The 20,459-nt window shown below is 35.5% G+C and overlaps 1 protein-coding gene across 3 annotated transcripts in view; it reads right to left on the reverse strand.

Annotated features, from left to right (window-relative positions):
- CEP112 (centrosomal protein 112) overlaps positions 1-20,459 on the reverse strand; it is a 373,207-nt gene that overhangs the window by 213,166 nt on the left and 139,582 nt on the right. For all 3 annotated transcript variants that reach the window (XM_032457024.1, XM_032457025.1, XM_032457026.1), the window contains 2 exons: positions 20,205-20,340; positions 5,076-5,183 (listed from right to left, as the gene is read on the reverse strand). In XM_032457024.1, the coding sequence (XP_032312915.1) occupies positions 5,076-5,183; positions 20,205-20,340 (244 nt within the window). The remainder of the gene's footprint in view (positions 1-5,075; positions 5,184-20,204; positions 20,341-20,459) is intronic.

Raw genomic sequence — 20,459 nt, forward strand, 5'->3', positions numbered from 1 at the left:
TTCCATTTGTAAGACAAAAATAACAGAAAGGTTGCCACACTTGTACTTGAGTGGCAACTGGGAAGGCAGAAACCCTGCAATGAGGAATGGAAGTAAGTCTGTGATGGAACCGGAGCAGCTACATCTGTCAAGAGACCCACAGAGGAGTGGAGGGTCTAATCAACAAGGGACGGAAAGTCACAGAACGTTGGATCTGGAAGTGACATTAGCAGCAGGGCCCCCTCCCCACCCACAACGCACAGCATCCACCCACCACACTCAGGGCAGTTACCTCAACACGCTCAGGTTGGGAAACATACTTTCTCATAAGACCAACCACTGGATATATGAATAATTCTTTAGGAAAGAACTACCTTGAAATAACTCAAAATGTTCCTCATGATACTTTCTGCCCAGAGATTCAATCTCTGCCCCCTGGAAGTCTACAGGGAGTCCATATCAACCAACTATCAACTGTGTGGGACCTTCGACCAGTTACTTAACTGGATATGTCTTAGTTTCTACAACTGGAAGATGGCAAGAATGAATAGAGGTACCTGCCTTACAAGATTACTGCGAAGACGGGAAGTGGCTGAAGTCATGTAAAGCACACAGAAACGGCACCTGGCCTGGAGTAGGTCCTACTGACTGTTGGCTATTATGATTATCATTATACAAACCAATCCTAACATTTCCTCTATTACAGACCCTGAATTTAAAAACAGATAGATATGCAATTCTCTGTAGTCTTGTCTTCTCTTGGCAGAATATCCTTATTTCCTGAAATATTCCCTCTGACATAGTTCTAAACGTTTCTGTGTTCCTGGAAACCCTACTTTGAACATGTTTGAGTTTGTCAGTGTCCTACTTAAAATCTGGCGACCAGGATCGACTACTCCTCATGTGACCTGATATGTACACACTGGAGACCATATCTTTTAGCTCCCACTAGTCCCCTGTTTCAGGGGGTTCGTCCTCCTTGCCGCCCCCACCCCCTACAACCTTACGCCTCCCCTGCCACATACTTTCTGCAGATGGTTTTCTAAACCGAAGCATGGTATTTTATATTCAGCTCCCCAAAATGTAATCTTCTTAATTTCAGCTGTTGAAAGCTTCAGAAAACTGATTTCCATTTCCCACATGTGAACTACTCCTGTGAACTCTAAGCAAGCAGGAAACTGCTCCTGTATCATCACCTAGTGACCCACTTAGAAACCTCACTTCAGGTTGACACTAGTCATTCAGAGACGACCTTTTAAACTAGCATTTAACCACATAAATGTACCAATAGCTGAACCACGTGTCCCATTCTGCCTTCACGAAGGGCCTTGTCAGAGGGCTCAGTGAAGTCCACATGTATCACATCTATTTCTCTTTCCTTATCTACCAGCCTGGCCACCCTTTTCAAAAAGGAAACGAGCTTAGTTTAATCGGCTTCACTTTCAGTGAACTCGTGCTGGCTTGTAGGGACCGTTACTATATGCCTGTCTTTTCTCGTGACAAACTTTCACAGTAAAAACCTTAATTTGGAGTGGTCAAGGGGAACACTGTTCCAGTTAATAGAATTTTCTGCTGAAAAAAAGGCTTGAAAAAGTTTCTATACTATCACATCAGTGAATATTCTCCTAAAACCTACTAGCTCATACTCTTGTTTTATCTTTCCTTTAATAATTTACTGCCTGGGATCTTCACTCTCAACATGGGCTCGAATGAACAGGCCTACAGACATAGGACGAATAAAAATGGGTGAAATCTGCACTGACATCAGAGATCTTCGAGTGGTTTTTAAAAAATTCCTGTTATACATTTGTATAACATTTATATCATTTCTCTTTTTCATGAAAATGAAATACAGAAAAATTGATTCAATAGTGTATCGTTTCTATTAACAGTATCAATCTTTAAAGAATTAATCAATTTTCCTTATTAAATGTTTGCCCAAGATGATAAAAGACAAACATTTCGTACATTTTAAAACCTATAATTCTGATAAAAACCTTTGAAGCTTAACATTCTTTCAAATGAGCTTATATAAATTTATTTTTACACTAAAAAAGTGACAGTCACATTAAAAAGACACTATCACAATGTGGAAATTAGAGCTCTCAGAAAAAGAATCAACCACGATTCCCAACATCTAAAAATTAACTGACTTCATTATTTGAATATTTCTGTCAGATTTTCAAGGTTAAGGACAATTGGGCCAGAGGGTATAAACATTTTTATGACTTTTGGTGGGTACTACCAAAATCCTTTTGGCTATGCTAATTTATAATGCCACTAGCAACATATGAAAGTACTAATTTTACTAAACTTTTGTCAACTTTAGATGATGTATCATTATTGGTTCTAATTTGCATTTTTATTAACACCAAGGCTGAAGATGTTCCTACGTGGTCATTTACTCAATTTATTTCTTATATGTTTCTTTCCTTTGCCTGGTCATTTATTGGGGCATTAATGATTTTCTTATAATTTGTGCTAATTACTTTATTTATATCTTATTTTTATTTGTTATACATTTATTAATTTAACAAAAGGAATCACTCTCTGTCTATCATATTTGCTGTAAATATTATTTCTTTGTTTTCTTTAACTTAAAATAACTTTTATTTAGTCAAATGTTAATTTTCTTCCGTGGTTTCACTTACTACATCCAACTGAAAAGGCCAGAGTTGTGCCAAAAAAATCACAAAATAAATGCAAATCAGACACTGAAGTTACTTGGCTACACTTGGTTATAAATGTGTCATCCACATGGTTACCATCAAAATGAAAATATAATTTTAAAAACTCTCAGAGAACTTTCAACCCCTTATACATACCCTGCAGTACAATAGCTTCTGATGAGTATTTGTGTCCCAGAGAGTTTTAAACTTGCTGGTTTTCCTCTCTCCACTGTTCCTTCATCAGTTTACACGGTGGAACAGACATTTTGCTTGTTTTTATTAGTGCTTCTGATACTGCTTTTAGCCCCCAAATCACCTCGGGTCTACACTCCAGCATGTTAACAAACAACATTTCTTGCCCTCCTTCGATATTCTTATTTAAATTTGATGAATTATTGCCTCAGTTTCCCTCTTACCCCTCCCCCCTTCCTACTTGTGGGTTCCACTTCCTGTATAAATTTCTATGCCTCGTTTCTAAAGCTAGTTTCCCAAGCAACCTCCATTCTAGTATTAAAGTTCTGGAAAACACCTTCTATAGCTCTTTAGAGAAAGTGTATTTCAGTGGAAATGTATTTTTAAGTTGGCATATGTCAGAATGACTTTCAGTTGCCATCACCTATTAGTCAGAAATCAGATACTTTATTCTTACATCATTAAAAAAAAAAAGATCCTGGTAAAATAATTCTTTTGCACTGGCTTTTGCAGTTAGAAAATTTAAAGCGATACATATTTCGGCATCATTGAAAACAATCTGCTATTGTTCTCTCTTCTATGTCTTTTCTTATCTTTTAGGATTTTTATCTCTTGGGTAATTTTATACTGTATATGAATTGTTTGAATTGATTTTGTATTTCATTTCTCCAAATTTATTTTCCACTTACAATACTATAGATATAATATAAATATTCTATATTTACTCTATTCTATTGTTTCTTTACATTCATAACCTTAATGTTTTAATTATGCAAGCGATGCATGGCACATGCCCTTTGTGAAATTTTAAGTAAAAGTTTATTTAAAGCATACAATGAAAGTCTCAGTTTATAATAATCTAACCTATAATTTCATGCCCATTTTATAGACATGCATTCTAGAATTTTAAAGCTAAACTTTCATATCTAGCTATATGATACAGATACATGTATACATAAATAAGATCATAATATAAAAATTGTTCTGTGATGTGCTTTATTCCCCTCTATAACATTATGTCTTAGGAATTTATGTTGGCTCATATAGTTTATATTAATATTTTTAATGACAGTATTCCATAGTCTAGATTTAGCATAATTTATTTAATCATTGGCTTTTATAAACTTTTTTCATTATTCCAAATAATCCTTCATGAACATATATCATCTTGCACATGTAAAAATATTCCTATAGGAATGGTAGATGAGGTACCCACTTAATAAGGGACTAAAAATATAATAATGAAAAATACTACTCAGGTTTCCAGAATAAGAAGGTTCAAATACCGTCTTTAGAAAAAAATTTTAACTGACTAAGCTAATCACTGTTTTCCTAGATGTTAAGGAAACAAGACAAGCAAATTAGACAAACAAGTAAAAATTAACAGCCACCTTAATTAAATATTCCAAGAATTAGCAGGAATGTATTTTTTAAAAGATGCAAATAAAACCTTTCTTATGAATAAATAAGAGGCAGAGTAGTGAGAACAAAATCTAAGCTCCGTATGCTTCCCTGCATGTCCCGGTCCCAGCCTCACTCCCCCTCATCTCTCTTCTCAAGGCTCCTGGCCAAACCAGCCTTTAGTGTCATTTTGTTCCTTGAACATTCCCAGCTGCTCCCATCTCAGGATCTTTGAACTTGCTGTTCCCTGAGCCTGGAACACTCTTCCTGCAGAGACTTCATGGCTAGCTCCTCCCTAACTTTCTCAGCATAAGGTCCCCTGCCCACTGACCAATGCTGGTAACCCTCCTTCATCCTCTACCCGGCAAGGTCTAGGTACACACCCTCGTTCCCTCTTTGCAACTCACTCTGAAATTGTTCACCTTCTATTTATGGGCTGGCTTCCCACCAAAATCCAAGCTCCATGAGGAAAGGAACCCTGTTGGCCCTGCTTACTGCTCTGCCCAGTGTCGGTGACAGGATCCGGCCCACGGTAGGCATGCCAAACTATTTCTTAAATAAATGAGTAAGTCAAACTCACCCTCTGACAGAAATAGAAGAACTGAAGATTCACAGTAAATGTTTCAATTAAACATTCAGTTTATGGAGATTTAAAATCTCCATCTCTGGATTCTACTGAAACAAATATTATTTTAAATATTTCAAATACACTGGTAATAATGTCCTTATAAATATTTTCACTGTACATAGATTTTGTGATATAAAGAGATATTTAAAAGAGAGATTACATGTACATCAGAAAATCAGACAGCATCATCAGAAGGAAGGACCAACCTGCTGTTCATATCGTTGTTTGACATCTTCCAGCTGCCATAAAAACTCTTTTGATTGTTTCTCACGAAGAGACTTGGATCTAGTTAGATCTGCTTCCACTTTTTCCATCTATAAAATTTAAAAATAAAATATTAAATTTTTACATGACAAATGGTATTCCATATTTTTGTCATTTGTCCATTCATTAAAATGACAGGTTTTCAACACCTCACCAATCATAATACTGAATTTAAAGATGATAAAATAATGAAAGATGTGTCAATTCAATATGTTTTAATAGTTTTAAGTTAGGAAAACTATAATTGGTATATAACTGACTAAATTCTAATGTTACAGTAACACTGTAATGGAAATACAATTTTGAACATCCAGATATTTAGTCAACAAGATTTTATTAAGGCCTTGCTGTGTGCTGAATGGGAAAAAAAAATATTTGCAAACCATATATCTGAAAAACGACTTGCATCTAGAATACACAGAATATGTGAAGAACTGTTACAACTCAATCGTAAATGGGCAGTTAAAACCAATTTTATATTGGGCAAAAGAACTGGAAAGACATGTCTCCAAAGAAGGTATACAAATGGCCAACAAGCATATGAAAAGATGCTCAACTCCACTGTCATTAGGCAACTTCAATTTAAAACAATGACATACCACTTCACACCCACTAGGATGGTTATACTCAGAAAGACAGATAACAAGTGCTGGTGAAGATGTGGAGAAATCAGAACCATCACACACTCTTGGTGGGAATGTGAAATCATGCAGCCACTTTGGAAGACAGTTTGACAGTTCCTCAAAAGATTAAACACAGAGTTTTAACCACATGAGCCCATATAAATTCCATATGAACCAGGAATTCCACTCATAGATGAGAAATGAAAATAGACATCCATACTAAAAACTTATATACAAATACTCATAGCAGTACTATTCATAATTGCCAACAAGAGGAAACAACCCAACTGTCCATCAGTTGATGAACAGATAAACAAAATGTGGCAAATCCACACAATGGGATGTTATTCAGCCATAAAAAGGAATGAAGTATTGTGTTACAACATGGATGAACCTTGAAAATAGTATTCTAAGTGAAAGAAGGCAGTCAGAAAAGACCATTTCCAGACTAGTCAAATCTGTAGAAACAGAAAGCAGACTAGGGACTGCCTAAGGTGAAAGGTGGGTAGGAGGGTGACTCCTAAAGGGCATGGGGTTTCTTTAGAGGTGACAAAAATCTTCTAAAATTGATTGTGACAATGGTTGCACAACTCTGTGAATATATTAAAAATCACTGAACTGTACACTTACAATGAGTGAATTGTTGGTATATGGTTATATCTCAATAAAGCTGTTATTTTAAAAAAGTCAGAGTCGACCACGCTCTATGAAGCCTTACACGATCCAGTCCCAGTTCTGCTCTGAGCTCATCACTGCTGCTCTATACCTCCACCATCACCGCCACTCCAGCCTACCTGCTTCCTTACTTGGCCTAAAACATGCCAGAAATGCTCTCATCTTAGGGTCTACAAACTTCCCCCCAGACAGTCACATGGCTTCTTTCTCAAAGTCTTAAAATTCTGCTTAAATGTTACCTTTGTACTGAGGCTTCCCTGACCACCCTGCTTTAATTTCCGCACCCCCCCCCCCAAGTCCGCCCAATCTCCTTCCTTTACTGTTTCTTTTTTACCATAGGATATATGGTATACTATACAACTTACTTATTCATTAGGGCTGTTTTTAATCTCTGTCTCCCTCAATGGACTGTAACTCCACATTCACTCAACCATTTAGCACACTGCCTGGCACATATAGGGACTCAATAAATACTAATCAAATGGAAAAACAACAAAAATAAATAAATAAAAAGACACAGTGGACCAAACTTGGTTTGAAATTTGCTGAATGAACAATCTTCAACAATAGCACCAAATTCTTTACAACACGTATAAATTAAATAACACAGTATTGAATCTATGTTATGTTTTCTGTTGCTTAGAAAATTAGATAGATGATATATTATTGTCCTCACTTTTACCAGATGCTCTTTTACATGTGACAGGAAAGAGACATTCTTACACAGAGTAAGAGATTTCAGCTTAGTAGCATGAAAATGGCACCTTTAATTCAAAGTGGTACAGTATTTGTCTTTCTACCCTGAGTTTAACTTCGGAAGATATTTTTCTGAGGCAACTGTCAGTTAACGTGATAACCATTCTATCGCTGGCCACTCTGTATTCTTACTACTCTGCTTCACTGATATGCTGAGATATTTCTCCTTTTCAACTTGTACACAATGTCTTCCTTTCAGGTTACCTTTTGGTAAGTGCTAAGATTAGATAAAACATGAGTATTAGGAGGAATAAACCACGAAAACACTTCCTTCAGTTTTTCACATTAAATATGGGGAAAAAACACTCAAATGCACTTATCCAGATTAAACTTTAAGGTTTGGGGAGCAGAGCTGTTCAGTGAGAAGCACCAGTGTCACTGGACGAGAACAAAATGTCTATTGCCGCCCACCACTGCTTGCTAACAACACCTTTCAGCTTCCGGTTCCTACATCAAAGTCTGGAGTATCTAGATTATGGCGTGACATTTAGTATTTCTTTGTAAATACCGAAGACTGCAACCTTGATGATACTAAGTCATCAGCTTCTAAATTCAGTGATAAGAGCTCTAAGACGATCAATCCGTGAGACTTCAGCCTTGTGGTCAAGAGTAAATCTGCTAAGGAATTATTAAAGGAAGCACAGTCGAGCCCACTTGGTTTTTGTTGGTTTCTAACTCAAGATGTGGGTTTCAAGGCTCTAGCTCCTTCAGTGCTTTTCACATCAGACCTCTACCAGAGTCCCCTTAATTTGTCCTCAGCAAGCCACACTGCCTCCACCTCAGTTCCCTGGGCGCTTCCCAAACAAGTCACAGCTGTTCCTCCCCATATTTTCCCTCGTCCAAACACTCAATCTTCAAGGTTGACTCAAGCCTCCTCTCCTCTCTGAGGTGCTGTTTCATTCACCAACTGACATAAACATCGACCTTTTCTCTGCGCTCTAGGACTTAACATCATCTTCTTAGCACGTTGTGTTTTTCCCTCCAGTATGGGAGTGTTTCAAATGGGTGAGCTTTGTTTATTCATCTACAGTATGAGCTCCCAAATAAAAGAAACCATGACTTATAATTCCTTCTTCTGTATCTTCATTATGAATTGCCATGGTATGCAGAATAAATATGTATTAAATTCTTAAGGGTGAAAGGAGAGTAGGCAAAAACAGAAGAGAAAGAAAAAAGGTAGATCAAAGATCTGGTTTATTTAGTACTTTTATGACAGATCTTTATATGAAATCGATTTTTGGTTCTTTCTTATTCTGCTTCACTGATTGAATACTAAAAAGAAATAATAAATATTAAAATATTTAAAATAGTAAAATACTTTAAATAAAAATTAAGAGCTTTATGTAGTAAATTCATTTAAAAAAAAGAATTTCTTCCTCCCAAAAATAGAATTATCTTCTATAATCAAAACAGAAATCTGAAGCACATGAAAAGACCTTTATATCTAAATATCAAGAAAAATTCAAAGTCCATAGTAACTGCTATATGAAAATGGTGTTCTATACTGACCGAAAATGCAAGACCCCACTCCATCCTCCTTCCACAATCTAACAGCAAAAATCAAAAAGCAAGTCTCGTAAAATACTTGAAGTTTGTATAGAAGCACAGGGTTCTCAGTTGCCATGGATACAAAAGATTCTGCTTCATCATACATCATTCCATATTCCATTCAACTTCAAGTGTAAGGGGAAAAAAACTCCACTCCTTTCTTATGTAACTCTGGCTTCCAAAAAGCCTAAGAGTGATCAAATTAGGAGCAGAAAAGGGCTTGAGTGTATTTCTGTGAATGTTTAATGTTTACAGGTAATGAAAAGAGGTAAACAAAGATGTTGAATTTTCCGGTGCCTCAAGCATTACTTTAGCTACATGTAAGAAAAAAGCCGAAGTATCCACAGCAACATAGGCCCTTTGTGTTTTCCTCCTGTAACAAAAAGTTCAGAAATAGGCTGCTACATCGGCAGTTCAAAGATGTCAGGGTTAAGGTCTCTGCAATTCAGCTTCCCATGATGGTTGCAAAATGGCCTCTGCAGCTATGCACATCTGGGAAAGGAAGGGCAAAGGGTGAAGGGTGAGGGGACAAGGGCAAAGGGTCCGTATTAGCTGAGTTGAAAACTCTTTTAAGGGGCTTTCTTGCAAGCTCTTGTCAATAGCAAATTAATTACACTGTTTGCATCTCATTCACTAGAACGGCATTAAAAGCCAAACTCCATCTGCAAGGTAAGAGACTGTAGTTTTAAAACTGTGTCTAACGTTGCCCTAAATAAAATCAGGGGTCTATCGCATTAGTAAGAAAGTAGGAAGGGACACTGGACCGACATCTGGCAGTCTCTGTCAAATATGGTCATATACGTTATTGCTCTTCCTCTATTCAAGTACTCTTGTGTTGTTACGTTCTCAGTAATCTGACATGTATAATTCACACTAGACAATTATACAATTCTTTAGAAATGTACAATTCAAAATATATCTTGTTTTATTTAAAACATATTAGATAAACCATAAGAAATCGTCCTTCAAATATTTTCAGACAGATAGATACAAATGGCAGAAAGACAGATAAACAATTATTTCTGTGCTTGGCTCAAAGACTCAGAAGAAATTAATATCCTTAACAGAGAAAATCAATTAACACATGTTTGGTGCCTGTCCTTTCCTTATTGATTTGTAGGAGTTCTTTATCAATTCTGGATACGAATTTTTGTTCAATATCTGAATTGCATTTATCTTCTCCCACCCTGAGTATGCTGCACATTATCTACGGTCTCTTTTGATGAACAGAAGCTTTTAATTTTGATGAATTTAACTACTTTGTTTTTATGCCTTTTTGTTTCCTATTTAGAAAATCTTTGCCTAGTTCCTACATTTTCTTCTGGAAGCTTTATTGTTTTATCTATCCCTTGTGTATCTACAGTGCTGGAATTAATTTGTGAATGGGATAAAATTAGGGGCAGGATTTTCTTTTTCCCACGTGGCTATCCAACTGGCACAGCAGCGTTTACTGAAATGACCATTCTTCCCCTCCTGCATAGCAGTTCTTCCTCTGACATCAGTCAGGTTGATCATACACGTGTGAGCCTATTTTTCTCTTTCTTCTAAAACACTGGTTATCCTTGTGCTGGAACCACATTCTGTTAACTACTATTGCTTGATATTAGTCTCACTGTCTGGTAGGATAAATTCTCCAGTTGTGTTCTTCTTCCAGACTGCCATGGCTATTCCTGGCCTTCTGTATTTTCACAGACATTTTAGAATCAGTTTGCCAGTTTCCCTCACTGCCCACCCCCGCCCTGCAAAAAGCACTGCTAACATTTTGATTTTTAGAACTGTTGATTCTATAGAATAATCTGGGGAAAAGTGACATTTTTAAAACATTGAGAGTTCAAATCCCTACACATGATATATCCTTCAATTTGTTTAGGTCTTCTTTGGTTTCTCTCAGTAACGTTTCCTCATTTTCAAAATACAGGCCTCACTCTTTTGTTAGACTTATTCTTAGATAAGTGGTTCTGATACCATGACATCTTTTTCAAAGTTTATTTTCTATTTGTTAGTTGCTAATATATAGAAATAAAATCAAATTGCATATCTAACCTTGTATTTAGTGATTTTACTAAATCCATTACCAATAACATTTTAACATGTAAGTATCTGAGAAATTCACAGTTGCACAAAGATGCCATAATTGCAGATAAACACATAATCTACTGGGCTACTTATATGTCCCTCTGTGTTCTCCTAAATGACCTATATATTCCACTAGTTATGCCACCAATTATAATCACACACTTCTATGCATCGGTCTATCACACAAGCCACAAATACATCTTAATAATCTCTGAATCCCTACAATCTACAACAATGGCCAATATGGAGCAAGTATTCACAAAATTTTTATATATGAATGAAAGAAGAAATCAAGTCTTTTGAATCCTTGGCTAGTAAGTCAATAAAACTGCTGAAGTATTAAAAATAATAATGTTACTATTTTCACAATTAACCTTCACAATAACCCTTCAAATCAGCCAATTATAGAAAGAATGACTATTTCCTGATCCCATGTTCTCAGTAGATTTTTTTCTGGCTAATTTTTCTTCTGCAAAAGAGATCTGTCATTGATGAATATTATTAGGAAAAAGTTTCACTCACTACTCTGTTAAGTATTTAAGGATGAAAGTTAAGATTTCTTTTAACTATTTTGTTTGTTTAATTTTGTTTTTCAAAGCCAAATACTTATTCTCTGGATGTTGTGTCATTTGGAACAGACTAATTAGCAAAACAAGCTCTACTGAAACATTTAAATATAGTACTAGAATTTTATTATGTTGAGATATGTTCCCTCTATACCCATTTTGGTGAGAGTTTTTATCATAAATGGGTGTTGAATTTTATCAAGTGCTTTTTCTGCATCTATTGAGATGATCATGTGGTTTTTGTCCTTTCTCTTGTTGATGTGATGTATTACACTGATTGATTTGCATATGTTGACACACCCTTGTGTCCCTGGAAAGAATCCCACTTGATCATGATGTATAATCTTTTTTATGCGCTGTTGGATTCTATTTGCTAATATTTTGGTAAGGATTTTTGCATCTATGTTCATCAGTGATATTGAATTTTACCTCTGCTGCCTAATCTCACCTAAAGAAATTTTCAAATGTTAAAAGGGTAGACAGATTTCTCCACTATTATCAAAAAGCAATGGAGAGAAAATGATTCTATTTATATTGGATCTTTTATTATCTTAAAATTAGTCTTAAAAAACTTATTTAAAATTACATGAGCCAGCATGACCCTTAAAGGACAAGAGGACAAAGGTGTTAAGTCCCAATGAATGGCCTGTATGATGACTCCTTCTTTCATTAAGTCTATTTGTTATCCATTTCCATTTAAAGGCATGAATATATCCAGAAGGCATTCTTCCTTCCTTGGAACTTGAGAATTTTTTCATTAATTCAACAGCAATAATGAGATAGTGAACTAAACTTACAATCTCTAAGAATGTAAGAAACTGTTAACCAGTTTCAAAAGTACTAGGAGCCAGAAGCAATCTCACTAGTCAACAACATTTTCGAATTTTGTTTTCATGGCAAACCAGTGGGTTTTCCAAGTATAAAGCTAATACCATGTAGCTGATGGCTGCAAAGAAAAAGGAGCAGAACTTAAAGCCAGATATTTAGCAGCAAATATCACCTAATGAGGATGCCTTTTCAAGAAGAGAAAAATTAACTAGAAAAGTCAAGTGGTTAGTGGAAGCCCCAGGAGAAAGTCGTTAGCTGACATTCAGTCGGTTTACAAGATGAAAAAGTTTCATTTTAGAATTGCTGCCAATACTTCAAAAAACATAGCTGTCTTTTTCAGTCATGTATTTGTTTCACAGAGAATAGGTAAATATAGAGTACTATTTCTTTAAAAAAATACAATTATGTATATATATATAGAAATAATTCCAACAGAGTAATACATTTTCACAATTAAAATATGTGTATTTTACACAACTAATTGCTGACAGTTAACACGTATAATGGATTTCACCATTGGAGTAAAAATTAGGTTATTTAAGCAATCTTAAATGAGATAAAAAGTTCTTCGAAGTGAAAGAAACAGTGTGAAGCAATTTTTTTTGAAAGTTTAACTCTGTTCCATTTTCTCTCATGGGCCTCATTTTTGAAACAGCAACTCGCTTTCAAAAACAAACTCAAAGCTTTTATTTTTTAATTCAAATTCTCATTGTCTGCTATCTGCAGTAGTTTCCAAATGGAAAAAGATGCCCTAAGCTCTGCTGGCTTTTACACAAAAGATTTCAGTGAAAAGAGAAAAGAGCAGTTCAAAACAACAATAGAAAAGGAAAATACAGACTATGGAAAAATCTGAAAACATTTGTTTCTCCAAATAATGCATCTGTTGATTGATTTTGTTTTAGAATTTGAGCTATATTAGATTCGCACTTTTTAATCAACTGATAATCTGGAATAGAAGACTTCTAATTTACCACGTTTTGACACATATATTTTATTTAATGTCTGTTAAAATTTGCCATGTGAGAATTATTTGATTTGCAAATAAGCCTAGCTATGAGGAGTCCATTAAAAATGGGGTTCTTTATTATTATATTTGCACCAAAGGTGCTTTCTCTATTTCAGACACTCAACTGCACTTGGCAAAACTATTTATGACTGAAACCATAAAAAAAATTTCTCCAACAGAAAACAATCAAAAGCTTTCCTGCTCACCAACTGCCATCACTATCACTTTTCACTGAGTCTGAATATAAAACCACTGGACAGATCAGTGAAGACTGCTTACAAAGAAAGGACACAGGTGTGGGGTACGTGGAAGAAGAGGGATCCCAGAGGCATGCATCAGAGAGGTTTAGGGTCATTTAACCAGTCCATAGAGATGTGACACCTAGAAGGTAAGAGAACATGAACTCTTAAGGTCAAGAAATGGGAGCGTAAAATGGGCGGGCAGAGCTGGGATGTTACATAGAAGACACTACGAACCCGACACAGAACAAAGCAGTCAGATAGGAGGGTGGACCAACTGAAAGGGTGGTTCCAGAATCAACTGCACACGTTCTGTCTTTCATCCCTGGCTTTCCTCATTTTACGGCAGTCTCACTTTGCGGCTGGCTGGGTAGGATTTTAATTTAATGGTTCCCGAGATTCCCAAGATGACTTTATCTCCAGAGCTTTCAGTTCTGCCACACAACTCTGAGACTTCTTCTTTTTTTTAATCTTTAAAAGACATTACAAATTTTTACCTTCTCTCCAACTTCTTTTTGACACATGGTTTCTAATTTTTTACCATTAATAAATAACATCACAATAAGCATCCTTGAACACACATCTTACACACACTGTAGTCCTGAAAAATTGAGTCCTGGAAGTAGAACAGGTAAATGATAAGCACAAGGTTAAACCAATCCTCCAAAAAGATTGTATCACTTTACACTTCCACCAGAGATGTGTGTCACTGTTTCCTCAGGCCTCCATGGACATCTACTGATGTGTTGGTTGAAAAATAGCTCATTGCTATTTTAACTTACTTTTTCAAAATTTACTAGGGAAAATGAACATCTCTTATTGTCAATTTTTACCCAAAAAGTGTATTGGGATTTTGACAGTGATTGCACTGAATTTTTATACATCGATTTGTGAAGAATTGTCATCTTGATCATTGAGTTTTCCAATTTATGAATACAGAATAGCCCTCCATTTATTTAGATCTTTTAAAATTTCTCTCAGCAGTATTTTATAGTTTTCAATGTGTAAGTCTTCAAATTTTCATTAGGTTATCTATAAATATTTTATTTTCTTGATGTCATTGTAAATTAAATTGTTTCCTCAATTTCATATTCAAATATTTCATTACTAGTATACTGAAGTATAACTGAATTTTATATATTGATCTTGTACCCTGCAAACTTGTTTAAATCATTTATTGGTTTAGGTATTTCCTTTATGGATTTTGACCATATAGAATCATGTCAACTGAAGACATCGGTACTTCTTCCTTCCCAATCTGTATGACTTTTTTTTTCACCTGTTGGAGACCAGCTAGAGTCTCCGATACAATGCAAGAGGTCGCAAAAGCAGACATCTTTTCTTTGTTCTTAGGAGGAAAAGCAGTAAGTCTTCCAACATTAAGCTTTTTAGCTTAGGGTTTTCATAGATGTCCATTATTAGGCTGAGTAAGCTTGTGTCTAGTCCTAACTTGCCAAAATTTTTTCTTAAAATCATAAATGGCATTGAATTTTTTCAAATGCTTTTTATCCTCTATTATGATCATGTGGTTTTGCCTTTCATTCTATTAATATGCTGTGTGATGGTAACTGATTTTCAAATCTTAAAACAACCTTGGATTCCTGGGATAAGTCCCACTTGGTCTTTCTGCATAATCATTTTTATGTGTTTCTAGATTTAGTTTACTGAAATCCCATTAAGGTTTTTGCAGTCTACAGTGTTGACACATATTAGTCTATAGTTTTGCAGTCTCTTTGGCTTTGATATTACAGTAATATTGGCCTTAGAAAATGAACTGGGAAGTGTCCCTTCCTCGTCAGTTTTCTGAAAGAGTTTTTGGAGAACTAAAATTATTTATCTTTAATATTTGATGGAATCCACCAATGAAGTCATCTGGTCCTGGGATTTTCTCTGTAAAATGATTTTTAATTGCTAATTAAATATTGTTATCTATTACAGGACAATTCAGACTTTCTACTCTTGAGAAAGTTTTAGTAATTTTCACCTTTCTAGGAATTTGTCCATTTCACCTAAGTTGTATAATTTGTTGGCATAAGTTTTTAAAAATATCATCTTGTAATTCTTTCATTTTGTGTAGGATCAATAGCAGTGTCCTCTCCTCTTTCATTCCTATCTTTGGTAATTTGTTTCTCCTTATTTAAAATTCTTTTTCCATCAGTCAAGCAAAATTTGTCAATTTTGTTGATATTTTCAAAGAACCAGCTTTGACTCATTGGTTTTCTCTATTTTACTGTTTTCTACTTTGCTTTCTGCAAATAGATAAAAATATTTATTATTTCCTTTCTTCTGCTCCCTTGAGCAGAAACTTGCTTTTCTTTTTCTGGTTTCTTAAGATGAAATTTAGGTTACTGATTTGATAACTTTCTTTTTGGATATAGATATTTCAAGCTATAAACATTTTTTAAGTACTGCATTAGCTGTATTCTATAAATTTTGATACGCTGTATCTTTGTTTTAGTTCAGTTCAAAATATTTTGTAATTTTCCTTATAATATCTTCTTTGATCCACGAGTTATTCATAAGTATGTCATTTAATTTCCAAATATGTGGAGATTTTCCAGATTTCTTACTATTGTTCATTTCTAATTTATTATCATTGGGGTCAAGGAACACATTTTGTATGATTTTAGTCCTTTTAAAATTTATTGAAAATTGTTTTGTGGCCAAGCATATGGTCTATCCTGGAGAATGTTCCATGAGTGCCTGGAGTCATTGGGTGGAGTGATTTAAATCACTACCCAACTCTTAGACTCAGTCCTGAGTGGCACAATACAAACCCAACACACTAGAGCAAAGGCTTTGGAACTTAACTGAAACTGGAACCTGCTCACAGAAGATGAGACAAGAATTTTGCTCTGAAACAAACATATAGGAATGGATGGCTGACATATGGTCATGTATGTTTACCATTTTAAGAAACTGGCAGTTTTCCCACCAGCATTGTAGAAGAGCTCCATTTGACCATGCCTTCACCAACAGTTGGCTCTGTCAACCAATCTTCGTAATTTTAACTATTCTAATAAGCATGTAGTGGCATTTCATTTTGGTTTTAATTTGTACTTCCCTGATGAATGATGACACTGAACATCTTTTTATGCGCTTATTAGTCTTCTTTGAGATGTCCAAATACTTTGCCTATTTTTAACTGGGTTGTTTGTCGTCTTATTACTGAGCTGTAAGATTTCTTTTATATTTTAGATACAAGTTCTTGGAAATATTTGTGAACCTTTTCTTCCATTCTCTGGCTTGCCTTACTTTCCCTTTGTTGTTTTTTAATGGTGTCTTGCAAAGAGCAAAAGTTTTTAATTTTGGTGAAGTCTGATGTAGCAATTTTAATTGAAATTTAATTTCTGGTTTTACTAAGCATTGTGGTAAAAAAAAAAGTGCTCTCTGTCATTTTAAGTTTCAGAAATACATTGAGTGTTTCTTTATGGTCTAGCTGATTTATAAGCTGCTATTTTGATCACTTATTTGTTTGATTTTTGTTCCCTGCCCCAAGCTGTCAAAGATGGAGAAAAATTTATTAAAGCACTCCATGACTATTCCATTCCAATTTTTCCATTGTTAAGTACTCTTGGCTTAAGCATGCAAAAATATATTCCCTTGGGGTAACCTAACCAAGAAAGGCCCTCTCTGCTCTTAACATATCCAAAATAAAACCCTCTTCACCCTCCTCAAAAAAAGAAAAAAAAAATATATATATATATTCCCTTGTCCATTTTACTGACTTGTATTGATTCTAAATTGTGTAATATTATATTCTTACTTCCTTTTATTCTGAATACAAGTGATAAAATATACTTATATAATTGTCATAGCTTTTATAAATAGCATATACTCAGATTTAAGTAAACTAATCAATACCTTCTTTTCATTAGAAAATTTTAACCTGTTAATATTTACTATTATAATTATATGCTCTGTCTTATTTTGGACATTTTGTTCTATTTCTACTTCTATTCCTTTGGCAATATCTCAAGTTTTGCTTTTATCTTCTCAAAATTTTTATGAGACTGTAACATCTTGTTAATTTTATTAATGCTTATGTTTATAAACTTAAAACAGTATTTTAATGTACATTTTCCTAATTTTAAGAATCCTTTGAATCTCACCTATTCATGGCAGAGCTTTGGCATACTGTGCTCCTCTCTGTCCACTTACTTCTTGAACTTTATTTATGTAACCTAGGGATTTAGATTTGTTTTTATCAAACTTGTATTTTGTACATTATATACCTTCTTCTTCAAGAATCAGTAAGCATTAGCATTCTATCTTACAACCAGATTTTCAACAATTAGTTAAATTTGTTTTTATTTTGTTAAATTCCATTGTTCTCTACTCATCCTTTAATGTGATAGTTTCCCCACAGGTGGGATGTCTTTTGCTTCATTCTGAATTGGTTGATGTGTTGATATAATTTTTTTTCTAGAAAAGAAATAAGCAGCATACAGTACGTGAAATCTTACTAAGAAAATGTTTTTCTGTTGATTTTGCAAGTGAAAAACTCCTTAGTTATGTATAAAATTGGGTCACAACTTTTCCCCTTCAAAACTCTGAAGCATTACTCCATTGTTTCTCTAAGTTCTTTGCCAGTTTCATCCTGCCTAGGAGCTTGTATGATTTTCATTTTTCCCTTGAGGTTCAATTCTTTTTTAAGAATGTATCCAGTTTCATTGCCTTAATTTCACTCGGTAAGTGTGGCCTCTTTTGTATACATCATGTCTTCTTATTAAAGGTATTACTTTTCTGAGAGTTTTTTTTTTTTTCCTAAACTCTATAGTAGATTGGTTTTGGAAGTATTCTGTGACTGCTGGATCCAAATGCCTTTTTCTTGTTCTACAAAATGTTTTCAGAAGTCCCATGTTGTTTGCTTGTTTTCCTCCTTACTTATCCATAAATTCTATAATCTGCTAATATTATATCATCAACCCCAAGAAGTGCATTTCTTGATCCAAAGGTGCCTGTCATGGCCTCAGCTTTTGTCAGAAAGTTGTACTATCAGCCTTAGCACTTACAAATGCCCCTTTTTTAGCCTTCTTCACTATATACTTAAAATTTCTTGCCAGGGGCCCTCTCCTCCAATATTTTCTGTATTCCTTTAAATGTTAAGCTGATCAAAGAGTCTCCTATGCAGCTCCCCTGCCCATTTGGGCCAGATATACTTTCTTGGGCCTGGGCTCTGATGATAGCTGGGAGCTGGGAAGAGATGCACGTTCATGTAACAGAGATTGAAAGTCTCCACCTTCCAACCCGACTCTCAGCAGGAATCTAGCCTTTGCCCAAGGCAAGGAGTAGGGAAACAGAGGGAAGGGATCTCAGACCCCACTCTCAGGACCCAAATCACACAACTCAATAGGAGTGGAAATCTGAATCAAGGAAACAACAAGAAAACACAGTTCCAAACTGGTAAACCCTACAGAGCTCCATCAGTAAACCTGTAGGGACAGTTCTACCACCAGTGTGTGCTTGGGACTCCTGAGGAAGGTAACTCCAGCTGAAAATCAAATCACAAACAAGTATTGCAACATTCTTTCTAATCAAGAAAACCTGAAAAATAAACTAAATACCCAGTTTATTCATATGATAATATATACTCAGTATTAAAAGGATTGAACTAAATCAACATGGATAGGACACAGATATGCAGAATTGAAGGTAAAAGAGCAAACAATACATAAAATCTGTAAAAGTTACTTACCTAACTTTTAAAAACTAGAAGGATAAGTATTATATATGCATATATTCATATACTTCACATATGTATATATAATACATGCATATGATATACACAGACATTATATATGCATATGAAAGTATAAAATACACTGAAATAATACACACTAAAATAATTATGCAGGTTTTCTCAGGAGAGGATAGAGTAATGTGATTAGAGATGAGTAACAGCAAAGCAAACTGAGACTACATCTGTAACATTTCAGTTTAAATAAACGGTGTTAAAAATTGTTGATTCTTCAGATGGGTGCCTAGGTGTCTGTTCTCTTTATTCTTTTATAATTTTTAATTTTCCCTCAAAACTATAAAACGTACCACTTGTTTAAGAGCGGGAGACAGCCTCTGTGCTCCTGAACTGCCAGGTGAAGATAATGTGCTGTAACTGATCAACATAATGCTATTTATGGCGCACAAACAAATACAGATGCTGACAGCTCGAGGCCCTGTTCTGCAGAAACCGGTCATGGGACTTCACCTGGAGGCGGATCCATGCTCCCAAAGCAAGACACTCAGGCGTTACCACATTTGTGGATAGGACTTTAAAATGGTTATTCTGGCGTTTCTTTAAGGATGAATCAAGGAATCCTGAAGGAGGAAGGAGGACCCATCTTCTTGTCCACCTCTCTCTTTCCACTCACTGTCAGCAAGAAACTGCTGACCAGTGCCACCAGCAGCCCGGGAGGAGCACAGACCAAACCCTCCAGAGATGCACACCACGGCCCCTTTCCCTCCTGTGCTCTGTCGGGAGCAGAAGGAGTCTGCCGGCTGAGCCCTCTCTGCTGGGGCTCTTGCTCTTGGCTGCTAGGAGCCACCTCTTCCTTTGAGGCTCTGGTGGAGACAGGTGCCCTCCTCTGCCAGGCCTAATATCCCTTTCTTATTCTGTATCCCTGACCCAATTGTATGGCTAATTCTGACAAAGTGTTTTGAACAAGTAAACATGTTTCTGTCATACCTGAGATCAGAATATACCTTCCCACTGAGAGAATGACTTTCAAAAAAGACAGCACAGCGGCCTCCTCACCTGCTCTTTCATTTCAGCGTAGACTTTCTCTGAGTTCAGTTCCACCTGCCGCTTAAACTCTTCCAGTGCGGCGTCGGCCTGCTGGGCCTGCAGCCTCTGAACTTCAGTCACACGAGTTAGCTGCTCCTCTTTTTCCCTAAAAAAGTTCAGAAAAGCTTCAGAGGTAAAATATAAAATGAAAGAACTTGGCTCAAATCAAAGAACAATATTTAACCTTCTCTAAAATAAAATTCAGATTTCAATTTTTTGGATCCC

The sequence above is a fragment of the Camelus ferus genome, chromosome 16, assembly GCF_009834535.1.
Source record: "Camelus ferus isolate YT-003-E chromosome 16, BCGSAC_Cfer_1.0, whole genome shotgun sequence".
In the NCBI taxonomy this organism is placed as follows: domain Eukaryota; kingdom Metazoa; phylum Chordata; class Mammalia; order Artiodactyla; family Camelidae; genus Camelus; species Camelus ferus.